General features: G+C 42.0%; 1 protein-coding gene across 1 annotated transcript; it reads right to left on the bottom strand.

Moving 5' to 3' along the window:
• Positions 1 to 443: 443 nt before the first annotated feature.
• Positions 444 to 24,982, bottom strand: LOC120063716 (T-box transcription factor TBX15-like). Its single transcript, XM_039014011.1, has 8 exons — positions 24,781 to 24,982; positions 16,869 to 17,076; positions 14,222 to 14,323; positions 10,862 to 11,033; positions 8,438 to 8,605; positions 5,116 to 5,180; positions 3,740 to 3,837; positions 444 to 1,264 (listed from the first exon to the last, which is right to left on the bottom strand). The coding sequence occupies exons 1-8, from the start codon at positions 24,980 to 24,982 to the stop codon at positions 444 to 446; spliced, it is 1,836 nt and encodes a 611-aa protein (XP_038869939.1).

The raw sequence follows: 24,982 nt of genomic DNA, 5'->3' as shown, positions 1-24,982 counted from the left end.
GTTACTGTAGAGACTGTCATTACTATTGCACCATAACAGATTCATGGGTTCACTCCTGAGAATCCCTCGACAGTAAGAGTATGTGGTCTCCTCTCTTTCACATATTCCCCTGTATGTCCCCATGGTTGGGGTTAGTGTTCTAAACAGCCACATGTGCACTGAGAGCACGGTATATGGTTCCACTTCCCCTTTTTAACACTATTGTGGTAATTAAATAACAGTTCCTCCTCCTTGTTTAAAGCATGTGAGGTGAAATTAAAAATAAAATAAAAAAACACAATGAGATGAAAAGTCTGTTTTTTGAAAGATTCACTTTGTACCTCAGTATTACAAACAACGCTAAATGTAAAATGACTCATCAATAGCATATCTTAGTAGAAGAGACAGAACTTCTTGAAATAACAGGACAGTGAAAATTGGTGTCAGAAGTGGGATCTCAGTTTTTACACCATGTGCATTGACATCTGAGAGGAGGAGCCATACTGACGGCCATCACAGGAGCCAGCCCCCTGCTGGCCAGCGGAGGGATTGCCGATCATGTGCATGCTGTCCATGCCACCGTTGGACAGGTACTGGCGCTCAGCAAACACCCCGGCAGAGGAGGAGGAGCACAAGAGGCCGCCCTGGGTCTTCTCAGGGCTGGAAGCCAGGCGAGGGGAAGTGGGGAAGTTGTATCCATACAGGTTGTAGGGGTTGTGGAGTGAGAAGGCGTTGTAGGATCCCTGCTGCACGTGGTGGTGGCCCCCGCTGAACATGTGGGCAGACGAGGGGGAGGAGCCTGAGGAGGAGGAGGAGCCAGAGGCAGAGCTAGCTCCACCCTGCATCACATACTGCAGCTGGGAGGCCGGAAATGAGGTCAGCTGACCTCCGTAGGCATCCATCTTCCCGCCACCGCTGCTTCCAGACAGAGGGCCATGGCCACCCCCTTGCATGCCTGCAGCGATCAGGGAGGATGTCCTCTGGGGCAGGAAGGATTCAGACTGCTGGGTGGAGGCCACAGCGCCTCCTGCTGCTTGGAGGCGTCCATAGGAGCTGTCGGACAGTCCCCCGTAGCCCTGCAGGGCCGCCATGTTGCTGCGTGCGCAGGCCGGATACTCAGACAGGCCCATGCTGCACAGCTGGCTCTCCCTGCAGCCCACGTTGAAGGTGTTGGGGGCCAGGTGGAAGGTGGGCGGGGAGCAGGAGGGGGACAGGAGGTGGGCCGTGCCAGAAGGGGAGGGGGCTCCTGTGCTGGAGGTGGTGGGAGAGGTGCCCGTACTTCCTCCTGAAAAACACACAGGGACACACACACACTCAACGCAAAGACAGTGAGACAGAGCCAATGCTACGGAGTGAAACAACAACAGAAGCATTGGCCAACAATCACACTCAGAGTATCTCTCATTTCAGCCATTCGACCTATCGCCGCCAGAATGTCTCATTCCAGTGACTGCTGCCGTTTGATCTTAACCGGTCAAATATGAGAGCTCTGTTTATTAAGGCTGGTGCATAAGCCACTTAATTCACATGTATTAAATAATTTGATATTACATTTACTGGTCAATTTCAGCTGACTTTACAACTTTCATATGCTCAACATCTGATTTTAAGGACTAATTGCATGACATCATTACTTCTTTGAAATAGTAGTATTTATTGGATCCTAAACCCTAAAATAACAGTACTTGTTTCTGAGCATAAATGTGGCTTCAGTTTGATACAGTACATGTCTGGTCAACAGAGCTCCGAGCTTGCCCCTTTTCTCAAAGAATCATGCATTCATAATTTAGACATGTATGGACATAAAAATATATATATTTTTTTATCTTGGCACAGTTTAACATGCAATAAGTCAAGCTTTTGGAATTGAAGGATAGCTGTGGGATATCAGTCACATATTTCTTTATTGATGAGAATTTGGCCCGCATTAATTTTAATGTTCGAGAAATTCAGTTTGAAACCAGCTAAAGAAAAGAAAAAATTCATGACTCTCTCCTGGCCTGGGTTCTGATTCTGACTGCACCATATGCCTTCGATAATGTTCAGCTCAGTTCTGCAGGGTTCTGTTGGCCAGGAGAGGGGGATATCATAGTGATGTCATGTTTTCCTCTCTGGTCGGACAGGGGTTAGAGCAGCTTCAGCGTTGCTGAGGGGAACTGTTGATTACCCCACTGGAAGGGCTGTTGATTACCCCGCTGGAAGGGCTGTTGATTACCCCGCTGGAAGGGCTGTTGATTACCCCGCTGGAAGGGCTGTTGATTACCCCGCTGGAAGGGCTGTTGATTACCCCGCTGGAAGGGCTGTTGATTACCCCGCTGGAAGGGCTGTTGATTACCCCGCTGGAAGGGCTGTTGATTACCCCGCTGGAAGGGCTGTTGATTACCCCGCTGGAAGGGCTGTTGATTACCCCGCTGGAAGGGCTGTTGATTACCCCGCTGGAAGGGCTGTTGATTACCCCGCTGGAAGGGCTGTTGATTACCCCGCTGGAAGGGCTGTTGATTACCCAGCTGGAAGGGCTGTTGATTACCCCGCTGGAAGGGCTGTTGATTACCCCGCTGGAAGGGCTGTTGATTACCCCGCTGGAAGGGCTGTTGATTACCCAGCTGGAAGGGCTGTTGATTACCCAGCTGGAAGGGCTGTTGATTACCCCGCTGGAAGGGCTGTTGATTACCCCGCTGGAAGGGCTGTTGATTACCCCGCTGGAAGGGCTGTTGATTACCCAGCTGGAAGGGCTGTTGATTACCCCGCTGGAAGGGCTGTTGATTACCCAGCTGGAAGGGCTGTTGATTACCCCGCTGGAAGGGCTGTTGATTACCCCGCTGGAAGGGCTGTTGATTACCCCGCTGGAAGGGCTGTTGATTACCCAGCTGGAAGGGCTGTTGATTACCCCGCTGGAAGGGCTGTTGATTACCCAGCTGGAAGGGCTGTTGATTACCCCGCTGGAAGGGCTGTTGATTACCCCGCTGCCAGGGTGTCTGGTGGCGCTGAGGGGAACTGCTGATTACCCCGCTGGAAGGGCTGTTGATTACCCAGCTGGAAGGGCTGTTGATTACCCCGCTGCCAGGGTGTCTGGTGGTGCTGAGGGGAACTGCTGATTACCCCGCTGGAAGGGCTGTTGATTACCCAGCTGGAAGGGCTGTTGATTACCCCGCTGCCAGGGTGTCTGGTGGCGCTGAGGGGAACTGCTGATTACCCCGCTGGAAGGGCTGTTGATTACCCAGCTGGAAGGGCTGTTGATTACCCTGCTGGAAGGGCATCTGGTGCCGCTGGGGGGGACAGGAGTGGAGGTGGGGGGACGACACACGCTCTAGCTCCGAGCACTTACGGAGCGTCCAAAGTTCATCAGCGGCGTGAGGACTCTAATTAACGTCTAATCGGTTTGGAGGAGTTTGTGATAACAAACAGATGTCGGCACAGACAAAATACTGAGTGGTGTAACGTCATCAATACCTCGGAAGAAGGAGCATTGAAGAAATTGGCTCACTTTAAAGCATCGGGGCCTGTGATACGAGCCATGACCAAGACGCTGAGCTATCACTGATTCTACTCATGTCACAAAGCCGTCCAAAAGCAACAGGGTTAATTTAATAAAAAGTTCAGCTGATTCCAAGTTAGGTGCCAAAACAGGTGGTGATGACCAGAGTGATGAAGAGAATTGATGTGTTGTGAGGTAAAGGAAAGATATGAAGTGACAGTGAAAGAGTGTATATTGTAGAAGATTGTAGAGATTAGGCCATAGTTTAGAGACAGTTGTACACACCTTGCTGTTTCTGCATGTTGGTGAAGTCCTCAAATGTGAGTGTCCTCACAGGCGGTCTCCAGAACGCATAGGTCTCCATGATCGCCTCTAGACCAGTCCTGTGTGAGAGAGAGAACGAGAGACTGAAACAGTGGAGAAAAAAAAAGAGGGTCAGTGTGAGGGACGGATACATAAAACATAACAAAGGCGGGGTAGGAGAAAGAGGAAGGAAGAGTTGTGATGGCAAAACAGATAGTCGAAGAGAGAGAGAGGGATATAGAGAAAGGAATGAGTGTAAGTGAGAATGAGAGAGGAGGGAGGAAGAGAAGGAGAAGTAGAGTCAGACTGGGAGGAAACTGGAGCCATTAAAATGTGCAGGTTTTTACTGTGATCATAAATCTGAGTGACGTTTCATCTAGAATCTGTACACGGTTCTCCTTACTGCATGATTTACTCCTGTGTGCGCCGCTGGGCTCTGTCCCAGGGAAATGAGGGCCTGTCCCGACCATGTTATTTTAGGGCCAGTAACTCCAGGGCCATTCCAGCTCATTTGCGCGCTACGCTAATCACACTGGCCCTGGCCATCAGTACGCTCATTCATAGCGCTCAGGACCAAAACCCAACAAATGAGCTCTGCCCTGTTTTACCTCATAAAGTCAAGTGTCACCAGTCAAAAAATCTGATTGACGACATTCATAATTTAATGCCTGAGAGAGCTCTATATTAAGATATAAATTCATAGAGGGGAAACAACTCAGTAGTTAATTAACGAATTAGCTTGTGTCATATGTCCTCGTTTTAATTCATTTCAGTTCGCTATAACGTGGAATAACTGACAGCTTAACAGTGATGTAGTAAATTACTATAATGCATTGGTATGAGTAGTTAGGGGGATATGTGTGAGGATAAATACATTTTCTGTCTATAAATATCTTATTTCTACATAATCTTTTCATCTGTAGTTTTCTGCAATGAAATTCTAATGCTAGTTCATAAATCATGCACTGTATTGTTTGAAAAATGAAAAAATATGTCTCAAATAACTGTGCCGATAATGCGCTCCAGATGGGAGGGGAGCTTTCATGTGCTGAGGGTCTGGTTCAGTGTTTCCCCTGTTACATATGATAATCCGGACTGAGAGACAGAGCGAGGAAGAGAGAGAGCTCTCCCCTACCCAGAACCTGTGGTTCTATCTCAGATCTAGTGGGGTTTTCTTGGCTGGGGAGAGAGTGATTAATTTTATATGGAGCAGCATATGGGATTAGGAGGTATCTCCAGGGGATTATTTCCATATTAAAGGCCACGTTGGACAAAAGGACAGATTTGCAGCACACAGCATGGCGAACGTTGAGACAGGTTGCATTACACGGACCTCGGGTTAGTGGAGGGATGTATACCTGTTTCTACCTGAATCCCGAAATCCTTTAGCAAATGGGTTGCGATCAATCTTTAGTCTAGTTATCTGCGGGAAAGAAAAACATGACAATCAAAACAAATGACATACATATGACCGATGAACATGTTGGAGAGGGGGAAAATGTATCATTATAAAGATTTCAAAGAAATCAAAGGAGAAATGAAGGGGAATAAATTAAATAAATTAAAGGGGAATAAAGGAATTCATGAAAATCTTTTTTTAAATAATAATAATAGGTCATTTTCCATTCATAAACAAACTGAATTTAAAGAGGAACTGACACCGTTTTAGTACCATACATTTCCTTAAAATATGTTTATATACTGTACACCCTCGGGAAGAATATGTTGAATTTTTTTAACATTTTGTGACAAGCGAGCATTTTACATTTGGATACATTCATAGAATGTTTGGGAATTTGTGAAAATGCTATAGCAATATGAGTGGGAAAGCTGCCGTGCATTTGGGCAATTAATAGACACCGCAGTAAATAAAAACAAATAAAAACGTATCTGTCTTGTCCAGGCCCAGACCCTACACAGACCGGTGCACCCTAACCAATCAGAGCTACAGTTGGCGTATATGCAAATAACCCATTGCCATACTGGGGTATGCCTTTCACTTTTAACTGTATGTTTACAGGCAGCTACAACAACATGACTTTAGAAAGAGCCAGATGAGCTAACATGAAATCTAGTAAGGGATAAATGTACAGACAAAAGGGGAAACCAGTATCTTTGGATAAACTGTCAAATGTTTCAGCATGTAGTTGCACTGAGATGATGGGGAATAGTAGCCTGCTCGCTTGCCCTGTTGCAGCCTGCCTTCCAATACCTGCTTATGTCCCATAACCTATGTTTTTGACAACTGAATTGGATTTACCAGCTTGCTTGCGTGCCTGCCAATTTGATCGATGACAAATACATTTGATTGACAAATAAGAGTTTCCTGTGAATAACAGTTGTTCAAGTTCAGAAGCGAGTCACATTTCTTGTTAGCTAGCTAACCAAATAACACCTGCAACATAGCTATAGCCACCTAAGCTGCTAAAAACTTTTTGGGGAAAAGTCTGCCACTTACCCACTCGTCCGAATGATGACATTACATCTTCCCAGCAGCTAGCTAGCTACATCAAAGCTCTGTGTTTTTAGCTTGCTAAATATTAGCCACGTTATATAGCCACGTTATGACTTATGATCATTGCCCATGCTAGTTTGATTGTGTTGAGATATCCACCTAACTTTCACCCTTTTTGCATCAACCAAATGGCTTCAGGCTCCAAACAATGCATGAACTGTGATTTACAACCTGATAGCAATCTTTATTAGGCTGCCAAGCATTGCATTGGTTAATTACAGCTGAAGTCGGAAGTTTACATACACCTTAGCCAAATACATTTAAACTCAGTTTTCACAATTCCTGACCTTTAATCCTAGTAGAAATTCCCTGTCTTAGGTCAGTTAGGATCACCACTTTATTTTAAGAATGTGAAATGTCAGAATAATAGTAGTGAGAATGATTTATTTCAGCATTTATTCACATTCCCAGTGGGTCAGAAGTTTACATACACTCCATTAGCATTTGGTAGCATGCCCTTTAAATTGTTGGACTTGGGTCAAATGTTTCGGGTAGCCTTCCACAAGCTTCCCACAATAAGTTGGGTGAATTTTGGCCCATTCCTCCTGACAGAGCTGGTGTAACTGAGTCAGGTTTGTAGACCTCCTTGCTCAAACACGCTTTTTCAGTTCTGCCCTGAAATGTTCTATAGGATTGAGGTCAGGGCTTTGTGATGGCCACTCCAATACCTTGACTTTGTTGTCCTTAAGCCATTTTGCCACAACTTTGGAAGTATGCTGGGGTCATTGCCCATTTGGAAGACCCATTTGTGACCAAGCTTTAACTTCCTGACTGACGTCTTGAGATGTTGCTTCAATATATCCACATAATTTCCCCCCTCATGATGCCATCTATTTTGTGAAGTGCACCAGTCCCTCCTGCAGCAAAGCACTCCCACAACATGATGCTGCCACCCCCGTGCTACGCGATTGGGATGGAGTTCTTCGGCTTGCAAGCCTCCCTCTTTTTCCTCCAAACAAAACGATGGTCATTATGTCCAAACAGTTCTATTTTTGTTTCATCATCTCCAAAAAGTATGATCTTTGTCCCCATGTGCAGTTGCAAACCGTAGTCTGGCTTTTTTATGGCAGTTTTGGAGCAGTGGCTTCTTCCTTGCTGAGCGGCCTTTCAGATTATGTCGATATAGGACTCGTTTTACTGTGGATATAGATACTTGTACCTGTTTCCTCCAGCATCTTCACAAGGTCCTTTGCTGTTGTTCTGGGATTGATTTGCACTTTTCGCACCAAAGTACGTTCATCTCTAGGAGACAGAACGTGTCTCCTTCCTGAGCAGTATGACGGCTGCGTGGTCCCATGGTGTTTATACTTGCGTACTATTGTTTGTACAGATGAACGTGGTACCTTCAGGTGTTTTGAAATTGCTCCCAAGGATGAACTAGTCTTGTGGAGGTCTACAATTTTTTTCTGAGGGCTTGGCTGATTTCCTTTGATTTTCCCATGATGTCAAGCAAAGAGGCACTGTGTTTGAAGGTAGGCCTTGAAATACATCGACAGGAACAGCTCCAATTGACTCAAATTATGTCAATTAGCCTATCAGAAGCTTCTAAAGCCATGACATCCTTTTCTGGACTTTTACAAGCTGTTAAAGGCACAGTCAACTTAGTGTATGTAAACGTCTGACCCACTGGAATTGTGATACAGTGAATTATAAGTGAAATAATCTGTCTGTAAATAATTGTTGAAAAAATTACTTGTGTCATGCACAAAGTAGATGTCCTAACCGACTTGCCAAAACTATAGTTTGTTAACAAGAAATTTGTAGAGTGGTTGAAAAATTAGTTTTAATGACTCCAACCTAAGTGTATGTAAACTTCCGACTTCAACTGTATATGAATCATGCATTGATTCCATCCATCCATTCTGCAAACAATACCTGGCTATATGTAATGGAATTTTGAGTCAAATATAACCTTTTTGTTTAAACCTCTTACAAAGTATATTTTGAGGCATAAACTGTGAATTTGATATTTTGGACTGATATTATGATTGTCTGTTTATTTCATTCATATCTGCAAAGTAGTTAAAACGGTGTCAGTTCCGCTTTAAGTTCACTTCCAGAATTGACTCAAATTAAACTTGAATTGACCCTAAGCCTGGTGCAGATAAACCAATTGAGTGGCAACAGCATCGTAGCAACAAAGAGAAAAGTGTCTGGCCTCAGACCTGTTGGTTCTGGTAGGCGGTGACGGTGGTGAAGACAGTCTCAGGGAAGCTAAAGGTCTTCACTCCCTCTCCGCTGGGAACAGGCTTTGTGGGGGACAGGTCACTGCTGAAGTCCTTCCTGATCACATGGACACGAGGCTGGTACTTATGCATGGAGTGGAGGATGATCTGAAACCACAGAGATCGTAATGGTTACATTGTGTGTGAATGTGTGTGCATGTGCCATGCGTGTCTAAGCAAGTCTGAGTTAATATCAGGGCTGTATGATTAAGAGGAACACAAGTCCACACTTATGATAAGAGAGGTGGTAAGGTAAGTATTTAACACCAGAGAGCAGAGCCGAGGCTTCAGGCTATGGCGGCCCAGCCTTCCCTCCGGCTCTCTGTCTGCTCTTGATTACAGCCCGAGTGAGAAAGCCTCCCTGGAGCCACAAACAACTAAGGGGGTCATTTCAAACAGATTGGGGAAACAGTAACAAATAACATTGACAATAAATGTAATATTCCAGCCCCCATCCTCTTCACCTTGCCCCTTGCTCAGCCCAGGGGACCCCAAGTCAGGGCCAGGGTTCTGGGTCAGGTCAAACCCTCCCCAGTCACACATACACACACTGAGCTCACAACAACACAGAGCAGACAAGGGACTTATCTGACGGATCTATTATCAAAACAATACATCTAGTAGTGTCCTTAAAATAAGAGGCCTACTGTAGCAATAAAGTGATTTCAGTTACATATTTATTACTTATTTATATGAATAACAAGCAAAAGCCAATCAGCTTGGTTAATCACCCGTGCGTCAATCTAAGTAACATAATAAAAAAATCCCCATCCAAATCCGTCAGTTTAAACTAGAGATATCTTTTTGCATGGGCTGGTCTCAACGCACCACATGCACCTATGTCGGCCTTCTGCATCTGCGGTGGAAGGTGGCTGAGCTACAGCGGTGTTTGTCAGACCATGAGACATCCCGAAAATCGGTCTTCTCACAAAAACATCTATACTATTATGACCACTATATGGAAAGGGGAGACTCTCTCCGTTTTGGTCTACAACCCCCACAAGTGTCACGGGACTCGTCTGAAGGTAACCCATACAAATGAATGGAAGTATGGAGGTAGTTTTGGAACAACAAAAATAAGGGGTTAAACTAAAATATTTCCTGAGCTTTCTTATATCTCTTAGAGACATAGAACAGACACTTCAAAACCTTATGATACATTTATTGTCTATCTTTTTTGACATTTATTAACATGTTATTCAATGCGTTTCTATGGGCTATAGCAGTAAGGCCAAATTCAATATTTTATCCCCAAATAATGTATACATAAAGAGGTCCTAAAGTTCTAAATCAAATAGCTAAATGATCCATGGTATGACCATCTTAAAACAATTCCATATGTTAGCCCCCCCCCCCCCAACAGCTTAGGCTTTTAGAGTTTTTTAAGAACCAATAGCCCTGCTTATGTGATTCAGAGGCGTTGGGTTAAATGCGGAAGACACATTTCAGTTGAATGCATTCAGTTGCACAATTGACTAGGTATCCCCCTTTCCCTTTATTATAGCAACCACTGTTAATGGAGAGGTTTGATACTATGGTAAGACGGAGGAAGAAGAGAAGAGTGATGGGACAGATACCCGCCTATTTGCGGTGAGGTTTCCCACACATGAAGTTCCAAAGTTAATTTCCTCTCGCCTCGATGCCTCCAGCGGAACAAAGGCCTTATAACGCGGCTGTGGGAGAGAAAGGGGCCTTGCCTGACTCCCCCCCCCAAAATACGTGCCCACTGCTGCATTTAACACCCATCTGTTATTACATTTGTCAGAAGAACGGAGCTGCGATAGCATCAGCTGGCCGGTTGGAAAACAGGCCCATATGAGGACCAGAATGTGCCGGCCCATCAGTGCCTCACTAAGCTACATGAAGCCACTGGCATCCATTTTGAGAGAGGATTCCAAAAATGATGTATCTCTCCGTCATGGCTAGGGAGGTTGGGTCCATCTTGAGTAATTACATTACCTGGCATCCCTAAATCAGGACCTCTATGGAGAAATGGATTTGCACTGGCTCCTCTGACTGTTTCAACAACGTCAAGGCCCTGTAATAAAAGCAATCTGGCCTGTAACAGCACGGAGTTCATGTCATGAGGAGATCCATCTTGTGCCATAACTACATCAATGCCGATCAACTATTTCAGCATCAGTCGATAAAGGCCGCAGTCTTCTTCTCTAAGAATAGTCTTATCTACACATGGGTGGGATGAAGTAAATTCCCATATTACAATGTGAAACACTTTGAGAAATACTGAAACAGTACAATTACTTATATGTCTTTGTATTAGTGTACAGGTGTAACAGTGTACAGGTGTTGGAGGGAGGCGAGAGTATGGTATGTCAAGTTAAGCCGGCTCACCGGCTCACTCACATGGCCCTGATCGTCCAGCTCATTGTTGGTGAGTTTGAGTTTGTCGAAGCTGACCACCTGCCTCATCCAGGTGTCTCCAGAGGCCAGGGAGTCTGGGTGGATGTAGACCCGCGGGGGCACTGGGGAGTCCGCGTTCCCCGCCACCATCCACTTGGAGCTGTGGTACACATACCTGGAGGACAGACACACAGTGACAGACGTATCAGCACCAAACCTTATTTCACATTTGATTCTCTGTTTTTTTTCCCACAGGTTTTGCACATGTTATTGTGAAGCATTGAAGTCAGGGAGTTCATGTGTTGCAGATGCAGAGCTTGCTCACAATGGAGACATCAAATATCCCCACACATACTACATATGCTTTTAACAACATATTCACAACTAAGCTCAGTCATAATATTTTATGTTGCATTGCGAGTTAGGGTACAATATGACTGCCCCACCCAGCACAGAGCATTCCCCTCACTGACTGACTGAAGCAAGAGAGGGACTCCAATTCACTGTAGCCCCAAGCACAGCTGTTTGCCTTTAGTTCTGGCCATGCGCACAGTTGAAAGTGCTTAGCTGCAACGCCTCTTCCATAGTCATCACTCAGTGGTAAAACATGGACAAAACTCTAATTTGGCCTCTTTGTTATTGTCTAGCAGCGTTACACCACCCTCTCGGTCTCTCTCTCTCTCACACACACAGCCTTGAGCCCCCTGTAGACACATGCACACTCTCTCACCTCTTTAGCACACAAGAACACACTCAAAAACACACACCAGACCAAACACACACACAGAATGCCAGGCGTTTGTGTAATTTCCTGTTTGGAGTGCTGTTTAGGGTTAAGTTCCGTGTAACAGGGAAAGTGTTGAAGAAGAGAGAGACCTTAGCCCCAAACAGGACTGGAAATTTGATTAGCCCCCTTTCATCTTCCATAAATCTGCCATCTGGCTCTAGCACAATCAATAAAGATCTGACTTTATGTGACACCATTCGGACAGATGGGGCTAGCCTAGCCCGCTCACCCAACACCACACACTTTACACACTTCACACACTTCACACACTTCACACACTTCACACACTTCACACACACACACACACACACACACACACACACACACACACACACACACACACACACACACACACACACACACACACACACACACACACACACACAAACCACGGACCACAGACAACATATGTATGCATGCAACTCATCAAACAGATATATACTTTTATGGACACAGAAATTCAGACAGGCACACGTTAAAGTACTCACACACACTTGCCAAACCCAGGCTGTACTGTATATTGGGTTACCTTAACTGACAAAGTAAGTATCACTATTACATTTCCCTACAGCAGGGTTCCCCAACTGGTGGTCTGCGGGCCGAATTTGGCCCACAAGTGGTTTTATTTGGCCCCCCAAGTTTTCTGAGCAAAAATAAGTATTATTATTTTTATTTTTGGGGGGACATAAAAGACTGTAAAAACACCAGGTAATCACCTCCAAGTGATTTTAATGTTTGGAATATTCCCAAATATTCCCTCGCATAATAGCGAGACACGAGATCGTTTACAAATGTAAGCAAGGTTTGAAATGATAATATTTTAGTCAAATGTTATATATGTTTGGGCTTCTTGCAGTCAATTTGCAGTCTAGAAATTATTTATAATTATGTTCTGGCCCCCCGACCATCCGCTCAAAACAAAACGACCCGTGGTTGAATCTAGTTGATCATCCCTGCCCTACAGGGTTGACTGGTGTGTGTTCAGAGTTTACATCATTAAGTTAAGTCCTTGAATGTGAACGTGTTTTTGTATGTGTGCGTGTGTGTGTGTGTGTGTGTGTGTGTGTGTGTGTGTGTGTGTGTGTGTGTGTGTGTGTGTGTGTGTGTGTGTGTGTGTGTGTGTGTGTGTGTGTGTGTGTGTGTGTGTGTGGTTGTGTGTGTGTGTGTGTGAGTGAGTGTTTTCAAATATAGAGGACAAAGTCAATTTGAAGAGCTAGACAGTGCTGGTGTCTGCACTTGTCTTTTGTGATTCAAATTTAGAACATACCAACTGTCCACATAAAAGACAAGTAAAATATGGAGATTTAACGAGCTCAGTATAAATGAGACACTCCTGAAGAGAGGCAGAGAGCCTAAGTAAAGCAAGTAAATTTCAATAAAGACTATTTCCAGACCCCAACTCTATGAGAACTATGAGACATTCCAGTGACAGCTCGGAGCTCAGTTTGCAAAGCCCTGTGGTGGTCCCCAGCCAGGAAGAAAATCCTATTTAATTTTACAAGATCTTTTGGCTTCTAAAAATACTCCATAATATGTTGGTTCTCTAGACCGTCCCCTCGTAGACAAACACTTCAGTCAGTGAGAGAGCCAGGGTTCTACGATCCTTCAATGACACATTTACATAAATAAACAACTGGGGGAAATAATATGAATGCATTGTTAAAGTGGTTCCTCAGTGTTCCATTCAAGAAAGCCAAGTCCTGTTTCTCAAATAAAATGTAAACATAGTAAAAATATCTGTAACAATAATATAACATTAATGCATGTTATTGATATATAAACTGAAGATGTACACTGTAAAATTAGAAAATAAATGTAACAAATGCATTGTAACCCATCTGTAGCGCTGCTATAACATTAATGCAACTATGACACTTTTCCACTTAATCTGTCGTCTGCCACGTCACCAATGTATGACACATTGAACTGCGTCCTTCAGCTGAGGTAGTACATTAAAACAATATCTTACGGCATAAAAGTTGTATTCCGCCATGGTTAAAGAACCAGGTTTAGGGTAGAAAGATGTTTTGCCATTTCCATAGTGAATAAAGCTATCAATATTATGGTCTCACTCTAACCATACACACATATGATAAATAATTTTAATTCTCCTCTCCTATGGTCTCTTTCTCTCCAGACATTGTGCTCTATGCCAGAAATTCATTCAGATACTTTGGCAGGAGATATCCATCATAAAAACCTATCCCCAAGATGGACAACTGTAAAGGTCATTGTTTCAGGTTTCATTCAGATTTATGTGCATATCAGCATACCATTTGAAATTTGCAATGATCTGTGTATGTTTTTTGGGGTTCATGGGGACTACTCTCCATCTTAAAATACACAACAACTATTTATCGGCTATGTTGTCCAAATTGGGGGTAGAGCCTATTTTGGTTTGACTGAATAAGAACATCAATCTCAGACATGGAGAGTGTAATGTTCCAATAGCACATGTTGTGTATATATCTGTACATCACCGTGCACACACGATAGTACACACCCATCTGAATGAGTGACGGGAAGTTAGGAAGCGCTAATAAGTGTGAGCATACCTTAGGAAGATAGGAGCATACCTGTATCTCTTATTGTCCACAGGAACAATGTCCATGGCTATGTAATACTGCTGATGGGGGTCCAGACCCACAATTTTTACTCTCATTGCAGGGAACATCCGCCTGAGAGAGAGCGAGAGAGAGAGATTAGCAATATAGCTTAAGTTTAATATTATATTATGAGTATCAGCATTACAAACGGAACCCTGCACCATGTAGACATTAAGTATAATTCCACTCATGCCACTAGAAATATATTCTAGTGCGCCACTGGGCATGGTTTAAAGTTTGACCTATGTCTTGCCAGTCATATAGCTAATTTCCACCCTCATCCACTCATAACAGCCCCTAGACACATCATTTTATGATAATTCCTTAAAATGTCTGTATCAACATTCCATGTCTTCATTAAATAAATATTATTCAGATTAAAGAAAGTAGGTCATTTCATCCTCAAAGAAGATTAAAACTGTTTTAATGCACGAGCTGGCAACAAACTCAATCTTCCTTGAAAATATGCACCCAATCATGAGAAGTTTTTTGGTAATTCGATGCAAACCAAACCAGGAAAAACAAAAAAAGCCATATTAAAAGTAGGACTACATACACAGAGACATTTTCAAGTTAATTCCTCGTTTTACACTTCAAAAGCTGCATTTTTCTTTTCATTTAAACATCATAAATCTTTGCCCTCATAATGACAAATGAGTTCTGTTTTCTTACTTTCTTTCTCCTCTGAATTTATAGGGTTATTATTAGCAGAGGCATGAAATACACGCAGCTAGTCGTTTAAGCTCTACTGCATTTAAACAGACACTGATTATATATATGGGGCTGTTAACAACGTAAATCTGATTCATGAATATCACGAAAACAACGTTGATCATATATTGTTTAGGTAAGTCAGATGTATAGGTTAACTGTAAAGTTGGTGTACATGTGTTATTAAAACAGAAGAACAAACGCGAAAATATAAACCTACAACTTTACAATACAACTTTAAAATATTGTTATGTAATTTGATAGAGGCCTACCAAAAGAAAATTAAACACGCAAACAACTTGGCCCTTGCCATTTCTCCATAAAAACATGGTTTTTGGTCAACTAATTGGTCAGCTTTAAATAAATGAAGATACATTGACGAAAATAATCAGTGGATAGCCAATCTAGTCTAACGAAATGGAAAGCATGCTTTTCAAATTAGAAAACTAAGAGAAATATGCCGCATCCCCGTGTTAGGCCATATATAGCCTATACTGCTCTGCCCTCACTCCCTTCTAATGCATGACACATATACAGAGGAATCATCATAGGCCTATGTTTGTTAAATGTGATTAATATCATACTATTTTCTGTTGTTAAACTTCATAATATGTTCTGTTATTACAGGTAGTAGGCCGATATTAGCCTAAAAGTAATAATAATAATAATAATATATGCCATTTAGCAGACGCTTTGTCCAAAACGACTTACAGTCATGCGTGCATACATTTTACGTATGGGTGGCCCCGGGAATCGAACTCCCGGCCCTGGTGGTGCAAGAAAGATGCTCTATCAACTTAGCAATACAGGACCATACATGGTTACAAATGTGGAAAAATCAAAAGGCTTGATGCTGATTGACATTAAATGGGAGCCTGAAACATAACTAATATTCCTAATTAATTACAATTATTTTGAAATGGGCAACTGGCTAAGTCGAATTTCGCAATCCAGAGTAAAATAAAGTGGCCTTTAAAACTAAAACCTGTTAGGTTAGATATAAGATGAACACCTTGACCTATATTAAACATAGTTTTGAAATCAACATATTATGCATTATAAACTATAGGCCTACAGATGACCATATGCTTTCACAGTGTTTTTCGTTTGTTTTATGGAGGAAAAAGTCATAACCTCGACCGCTTTATTGCTAGGCCTACTTGACTACATAAATTCGTCGTCCGCCTATTGCATGATCGTTAAATTCAAAATGAACGGGAAATACCTGGTGTTCCTGGCGAGGGGGAAAAGTCTTCATGAGAACAGTGTAGGTTAAGTTATATGCTCGGTTTCGGTTGTAATTGCTGCCTGTTACGTTCACCAGTACGTAACACTGCCCAAAAGAGCAAGAACCGAAAACATGTTTCAAAGAGATTAATTAGAAACAGTTCCTTTCTTCCCCGGCTATTCTCTGACATCAGCCATGGAATACCCTCATACGTCATTTATGGCCTGTGATCACAGAGCGGCCCTCGCGCGTCCGGAGCCCTTGCCCCCATGTGCAACACATTAGCACCGCTCAAAAACATGCGTGCTACAGGGGTAATGCATAGCGCACGGAGGTCTTTTGCGCAAAAGTAGGCTACATGTGTGTCACCTTAGAAAAAAAGATGATATCAAACCTAAAAGGGTTATTCGGCTGTCCCCATAGGAGAACCCTTTGAATAACCCTGTTTACAGGTAGAACCCTTTTGGTTCGAGGTAGAACTCTTTTGGGTTTCATGTAGAAACCTTTCCACAGAGGAACTAAAAATGGTTCCACCATGAGCCAAAAATAGTTATCCTATGGGGACAGCCGAATGAGCCCTTTGGAACCATTTTTTCTAAGAGTGCATGGTAGGTGCCAGAAGAAAATATATTAATCAGCGGAGTCCTTTAAATCATAAATATGCAGCAGCTGCTTTACCTCCCGGCTTTAGTGATGATCATCTCCGTGCCAATTTCATGGAAGCGCTTCCAGAGGTCCGCGCACTGCAGCTCCACCTGAATCTCCTCCATGGAGGCAGCGGGAGACAGCTCGCAGGCCGCCGGGGCTAGGTCCTCAGGGGAGCCGAAGGAGCACGACGTCCTCTCCGCCAGACCCTCGCCATCTGAACCTGGGCTCGCCTCCGAATCTGTGGAGATTTACAGGATTATGAAAAAATGTAGCCCGGGTAAAGCGGGGACCTCAGGAAGATTAGTTGAGTATTGACCGTTGAGGCCAAATCATCTGTAGCATGAACTCCGAGAAAGCACCGAATCTGACTCACTCAAATAATTTGGGTTTGGTTGGATTTCAAATAATAAAAAAGAAATCTGACTAAAACTATTCCATTTACGTTTGAAATGTCATAAAGTGTCCACAAGGGTAACGCTTGCATCAAACGAAATGTGCATTTTACATGAAAAAACGCCAACCAACAAAATTCTAAAAGCTATATTTAGCCCAACTGATTGTCATGCCAACTACAAACTAGCATTCATATCTGTCACGTTCTGACCTTAGTTCCTTTGTTTTGTCTTTTGTTTTGTATGGTCAGGGCGTGAGTTGGGGTGGGCAGTCTATGTTTGTATTTCTATGTTGTCTATTTCTATGTGTTTGGCCTGATATGGTTCTCAATCAGAGACAGGTGTTTTGCGTTGTCTCTGATTGGGAACCATATTTAGGTAGCCTGTATTGGGTTGTGGGTTATTGTCTATGTTATGTTGCATGTTAGCACATTGTTTATATAGCGGTCACGGTCGTCTTATTCGTTTTGTTGTTTTTGTGTAAGTGTTCTTCATTAAACTTAGAAGAATGTGTTCAAACCACGCTGCGCTTTGGTCCGCTTCTTACGACGATCGTGACAATATCACTATGTCTACAAATATAATATATTACTATGTCACATAGGCTATGAAAACAGCCCACAACAAAGTTAGAAAAAAAGTTATATTTTCCCCAATGGTATCTCTGGCAACACAATAAAAACAACTACAATAGCAAAATAAATGTATAGCCTGCATATAGAACTTGAATAGTCAAGGAAATTTTCCAGAATAACTGTTCCAGATCTTAGCTTCCAAATAAACCTATAGGCTTACATTACTACTGGCTGCAGCATTTTATGTTCAACATTGACAACACTATGTAGTGAAAAAAACATTTTGCCATGTAGCAGCTCATAAATATATATATTTTTATTCTATACAGCACACAGTAAAGTTATGGATTGTATATTTCAATTTCTTATTAATGTACTTGCCTCTGTTATTATGTGCCAATATGTAATATGATATGATTTATTGAGGGACCTGACATGAGTAGGTTGCTTTGGCAGGACACACCATGCAAACAGGCTTTTATGCAGATTCAGGACTGCTGAGAGACTGGAGTGTGGCCCAGGACTAACCACCAAGTGATCACGACCCCAAAACAAGAGACAAGAGCAATAAGTGGAGACATGAAGACACTGCAGGCAGGACAACTCCACCACAGAAACAGAGAGGGAGATGAGAGAGGTCCAGAGAAGGGGAGCGAAAGAGTGAGAGGAGAAAAAATTATTTTCATCATCCTCTTGAGAGATCCTTTCAGTATGATGGCAGTGATGACTCTCTCTGTGTTAGCCAAGGAACATGGTAAGACAGTGCAACTGTTGATTGGCCCATACAGCCATCATGCATCCAGCAGCCATCAGCCACACAGCGGGCCAGGCCAGAGATCTGGGCCTGCTCAGAGCCATCATGGCTGCTGTTGCTGCTGTTGTCTAGGCGCTTTACTGTCATCAAGCTACACCACGTCCATCCACTAGCACTCAGAGTCACCGTGCTGTCCCTCACATGTCACCAGACCAGTCCCTGTCCTCCACCGCTATCCCACTGTCCCCCTCCACACAGACAGCCTGCTCTCAGTCACACCCACTATAAACAGCAGGAACAGAGCAGAGCTACAAAAGTGTGAGAAGAACTATACACATCTGTCCCACATTACACAGGATATTGCTGGGTAGAAAGACGCATGTCTCGAGAGAAGGGGAAAGAATGAGAGAGATGGAGTGAGGGACAAATAAATAAATATATTGAAGGAAGTAGCACCTCATGGCAGCTTACAGATAGAAAGGTGGAAGCAGAGTCAGAAATCTGGTGCTAACCTTAAGTGCATGACTAATGCTGACTAACTAGCCAATCATAGACAGTAGCCAACCTCTGCTAAACGGTGGAGAGCAGCAACCACTTTTTCAAAACCCAAATGAAGTATCTTGTGGTTAGGCACAGAGAAATCAACTTGCGGTGAGCCTCAATGGAGAACATAGATCTTCTCAACTGATATGTCTACCAAGTCTAAAAAAATAACAATAATGCCATCTTCTGTTTGTCAAAGCTTGGGTACACACAAGAAATTCAGCTAGTTGAATGTGAATATTAACAGCTTGTAGGTGCAAAGAATATGGATTTCAGCTAATTATTCTTACACAAACTTATTCACTATGTGATTATCTAAATTGGACAAAAATGTTACGAATAAAATCGCAAAGACCTTTCTATGGAAACAAGTTTATGAATAGAAAATGCATTTAATACAGTTGTAACCGAGTGGGTAAGTAGCAATCTACCAACCTTGAAATTGCAGAGTAACCCAATCCACAAGAATCAGAACCACCTGTTTCCGCCTGTAATTAATGCAGGCCCATGTTAGGGAGAGGCAATAAAATAAGGATTAAACCCTTTTAATAGTACAAACATCTGTTGGCTTGGAGTTAAGCTTTTCTCAGAGGCATCATTTTAAAAGTTGGGTTTCTAACATACAAAATTATTTAGAGATGATCAGCAGCAATTTGCATTTTGTGAAAGAGGAATCATCACCCCAGAAGTACCAAGTGACAATTTATATATCATATATTAGGCTTTATCATATATTATTATATAGAATAGGTTAACAATATTGAAACCTCAGAGCTATATGAAGTACGGACAGAATAAGATTAAACATTCTGTCACTTAAAAATCAGTGTCACTCCATAGACTAAAAACATAAAACAGTCTACATGGTTATCCATAATATAATTACAGATTCCTAGTGAGACAGACTACTGTCCAAACCATATAGGCCAGTAATAGGTTTAAGAGTGAGATTAAAGATCATCTGTAGTGATATATTTCACAGTCTGGATGTTTACATTTATTTGTAAATCCATAAAAGAAAAGCAGTCTCTCTCTCTCTGACACAGGCTCGCGCGCGCGTGCACACACACAAACTGCTAACAGTGCTGATGTTTACATTTAAGGCAGGCAATTTAATATTGGAGGGGTTAATTCTGCAGATAGGCCTACATGTGCTTGTCTGGAACAAAGGTAATGTGTCATACATGCTGGCTCTCTGGGAAACGGGATTGTTATTCATCCAATTGAAACTATTGTGTGGAGGTGGTTTTCTTACACTTGTCACGTTCCTGACCTGTTTTCTGTTGTTTTTGTATGTGTGTAGTTGGTCAGGGCGTGAGTTGGGGTGGGCATTCTATGTTTTGTGTTTCTATGTTTAGGTCGTTGGTAATTAGCCTTATATGGTTCTCAATCAGGGACAGGTGTTTGACGTTTCCTCTGATTGAGAACCATATAAAAGGTAGGCTGTTCACACTGTTTGTTTGTGGGTGGTTGTCTTCCGTGTCTGTATGTTTGTTCGTACCACACGGGACTGTAGCGTTTGTTCGTTCGTTTGTTATAGTCTGTTCCTGCGTTCTTCGTGTTATATGTAAGTTCTCATGTTTTAGGTCAGTCTACGTTCGTTTTGTTATTTTGTAATCATTCCAAGTGTTTGTTTTCGTGTTCGTTTTCGGCAGTTAATAAATTCATTATGTTTTCAAAACCCGCTGCATTTTGGTCTGATCACTACTCCTCCTCTTCGGAAGAAGAGGAGGAGGACAACCGTTACAACACTTGATATTTTTTCCCATGACGTGTCTTTCAATGAGAATGTTATTTGACCATGTCGGTTTGAAAGCCTCACATGGAGGCAAAATCATTATGTAAAAAATCTAAACCGCACAAACTGACCACAAAGACTAGCTGTTATCAGTGATGGCTGGTCTATACGTGTCAACTGGAGGCTAGTCAAGGTTGGATACTCAGACTACTTGCGACTCTGCCAGGAATATGGCTCCTAAATTACTTGGAGCTAGCGAGACAACGTTCCTTTTCAATCAACGACGACTCTAACTTAATGTGAAACCGTGGAGGATATAACATTTCCTTAACTGACTGAATCGCAGTCAATGGTAGTACTGAAACCCTACATCTCAGCTGTGAACAAATTCAGTTCGGTCCTCCGCATTTGTGAGGCATCCCCCAAACCCACAACACTTGCTGCTGCACTTCACGCGTCAGACAAGAGCCTCTGTGCATGAGGTTCAAGTCATGTTGCTGAAGGCAAACCACAAAGCTTTGCAGCTTCTAAAATGAACTGTACAATTAGAAAATAAATGTGTAGGCCTAGATTATTAAACCATGCACGTGACGCTAAATTAGGTTCTAATGAACCAAATAAGATATATATTTTCTATATATAGGCATATAGTTTATAATACGGGTAGGCTATTAGTTTGAGATCCTTTTAGATACAAAAAATGTTTTGGCCTATATCCTATTTGATAAAAAGCAGGTGGGACTTCGCTACTAGGCCTATTGTGAATCCAATTGTAATGGAGATTGTAATATTGAGATGTTGGTTTACGTGTCTGTTGAAATTCAATGTAGGGTATACTGAGCTGAGAGGAGATATCAATTCATATTAGGATTATGATTCATATTTGCGGCCTGGGAGGGTTAGAATGGGATATAGAATATATCCATCATCATTCATTGATGTATTTAATAAAGTAAGGATATTCAAACTCAAAGCCTCGAGATTGAGTCATTCATGCTAGCTTTGACATCAGTCTCTCTTCGATGAGTTCAATGTACTTAAATTCAAACCTACCCCAAATCCCCCAAGATTTAGAAAAGACGAGAGTCAATTGATTTTGTGACATATAGCCTATTAAATAACTTATTAGTTCGTTTTAAATTTGTATAAAAATTAAGTCCTAGACGTCTTTGTAAATAATTTGGAAAAATCTAGAATTTAAAATTATAGGATATGCCCATCTTGAATCTAATGTGACTTGCGTCATAGGCATGCAATAACTTTGGCCTATTGAAAATCGGGATAGCCCAGTCTACTTATTATTACAACATTTGCAACAAAGAAAAGCGAAAACAAATGGTTTACCTAAATATAATTGCGATTTAGGAATATCAAGTGTTTTGACAGTAATAAAAAGCCTGCGTGATTCATAGGCCTTAAAGATTAGCCTGAGCCTTTTGATTTTGCGATTTCAGATTTACAAAATTAATATTATCAATTTGAATTAAATAAAAATTGATATCCAATTTTACTTTAGACTATCTTTATAGGTGATTGCTTAAATTGTCAAGAATTGACTGAGAGCTGAGTTGATATTTTCCTTAGCCTTAAGGCAGAGGTTGCGTGTCCATTCCATTTCATATAGATAAATAGTTTAGCCTATATTATTGGAAAAATAAAGTACTAAAACATAATAATAAAAATAGTTTAAACGTAGGTCTACGTTTTATTTGCCTATTGTTTCCCAGATAGGAAAAATTATGGCGTTAGCCTATAGGCCTATAGATATGCTTCACGAAATTAGAATAGAAAATACAGGGCACACAGGCTAACCAAGTGAAAACAACAAGCACACAACAGCTCTACATTCAAACAAACTCTCTTCACACGAAAACACACGCATTGTCTCATTATATTTGGACTCACACAAAAACAGGTATAAGTAACCCAGGTGTGGCTTGTGATGGCAAATTTTGTATATTGTGCCATGCTCCAAACATGCATAATTTGCATTGAATCACAGAAACCAATGTAGGCCTTTATAATCACAGTAAAACATTTCATCCAATTCAAAACCATCTTAATTGAATATGAATTACAACTGACCATGTCTCCCCTTGAGTCACTGGCATGGACAATTGTATTGTATCAAGAGAGGCACGCGTGAAAGAGAGACGGGGCAATTTTATGCAGCTAGGCTTCTGCAAATGGAGAAGGGACAATGGCCCCACATGCAACCTTCATTTTGTACCAATGTGTAGTAATTTGTGAAACAATGGTAATATAACTTTTAACGTAACCGCTTATGATATTTATGATCATAGGCTGTATCACATCCGGCCGTGATTGGGAGTCCCATAGGGCGGAGCACAATTGGACCAGCGTCGTCCAGGTTTGGCCGGGGTAGGCCGTCATTGTAAATAGGAATATGTTCTTAACTGACTTGCCTAGTTAAATAAAGGATACATTAAAATAAATAAAAAATTAAGGAATATAACTGCGCAAAAAGAATATGAACCGTGCTCTGCTGCAATAGGCTACTGCGTTTTTCTGCGTGCGTCATGGTCTAGTGACGCCTCGATCAGACCGACAGTGATCTTGCATTCTGATACACCAGAAGAACATTCAGTTCCATTTATCCAAATATGCATCAAATTGCATGCGTAGATGTGACATAAGTACACTGAACAAAAATATGAACGCAACATGTAAAGTGTTGGTCTCATGTTTCATGAGCCGAAAGAAAATATCCCAGAAATTGTCCATATGCACAAAAAGCTTATTTATCTCAGATTGTGCGCACAAATTTGTTTACATCCCGATTAGTAAGCATTTCCCCCTTGCCAAGATAATCCATCCACTTGACAGGTTTGGCATAACAAAAAGCTGATTATAACAGCATGATCATTACACAGGTTCACCTTGTGCTGTGTACAATAAAAGGCCACTCTAACATGTGCAGTTTTGTCACACAACACAATGCCATAGATGTCTCAAGTTGAGGGAGCATGCAATTGGCATGCTGACTACAGGAATGTCCAACAGAGCTGTTGTCAGAGAATTTAATGTCCATTTCTCTACCATAAGCCACCTACAACATCGTTTTAGAGAATTTGGCAGTATGTCTAATTGTCCTTACAAACGCAGACCACGTTTGCTGGTGTCAACGTTGTGAACAGAGTGCCCCATGGTGGCGGTGGGGTTACGGTATGGGCAGCCATAAGCTCTGAACAATGAACACATTTGCATTTTATTGATGGCAATTTGAATGCACAAAAATTGTGATGAGATCCTGAGGATCATTGTGAAGCTCATTTTTAATTTTTATTATCTGTGACCAACAGATGCATATCTGTATTCCCAGTCTGTGAAATCCACAGATTAGGGCCTAGTGAATTTATTTCAATTGACTGACTTCCTCATATGTACTGTAACTTAGTAAAATCTTTGAAATTCTTGCATGTTGCGTTTATATTTTTGTTTAGTATAGCAGCAAGAGGTGAATGTTGAACTTTTGTTGCTCACATATCCAGTAAAAAAATAGGTATTTATGAATAAAGTTTGACTGCAAAATGTATTATGCATTGATGCATTGTCCCTGTCAATCTGACCGAGGTGTGACAGGCCTATTAATTTGTTAAAGTGATGGCATTTATACAAAATCAATAATTTGGGGTTGGTTAACTCCTTTGATAATTTATGCAAAGTTAAAACCACACTATTACGGTATGGTACATACATATTATTTATGGACACTATTAGCCTACAGATGTTATTATTCCACATTAGTAGGTCTATCTGAGGAAAAGGTTATAACTAGTTATCTTTGAAATGGTGATGAAATAGTAGCCTTTTCTGTATTCCTCTTTTCCGTGAGATAGGCCAATCCGTAGTTTTGTTTTGGAAGCATAACAATATTTAAAAAAAACAAAATATGAAGTGATGGTGGTTATGCACTGACCGGGGTCGATATCCAGACAATGCACAGGGTCGTCGCCGTCTCCTAATTGTCCGTTGTTGGCGAGGCTCTCCATAGACAACTCCAGATCCTTTTCCTCCCAGCCCCGGAGCTTTCTCTTCTTGTTTGACCCGATCAGGGCTTCCACCGAAAAGGCGTGCGCTCTTGAGCTCAGAGCAGCAGCAGATCGCCTTCTGTCACTCAT

This window comes from Salvelinus namaycush, chromosome 19 (assembly GCF_016432855.1).
Source record: "Salvelinus namaycush isolate Seneca chromosome 19, SaNama_1.0, whole genome shotgun sequence".
NCBI lineage: Eukaryota > Metazoa > Chordata > Actinopteri > Salmoniformes > Salmonidae > Salvelinus > Salvelinus namaycush.
The sequence above is the reverse complement of the archived record's forward strand: the minus strand, read 5'-3'. Positions and strand labels throughout refer to the sequence as shown.

What these genes read in the sequence shown, in the direction of transcription:
- LOC120063716 (XM_039014011.1), bottom strand. Translation starts at nt 24,982, where the DNA reads ATGAGTGACAGAAGGCGATCTGCTGCTGCTCTGAGCTCAAGAGCGCAC. An exon ending in TTGTCTGGATATCGACCCCG is followed by an intron (nt 17,077 to 24,780) that starts GTCAGTGCATAA and finishes AAATCTCCACAG; the next exon opens with ATTCGGAGGCGAGCCCAGGT. An exon ending in ATCATCACTAAAGCCGGGAG is followed by an intron (nt 14,324 to 16,868) that starts GTAAAGCAGCTG and finishes GCTCTCTCTCAG; the next exon opens with GCGGATGTTCCCTGCAATGA.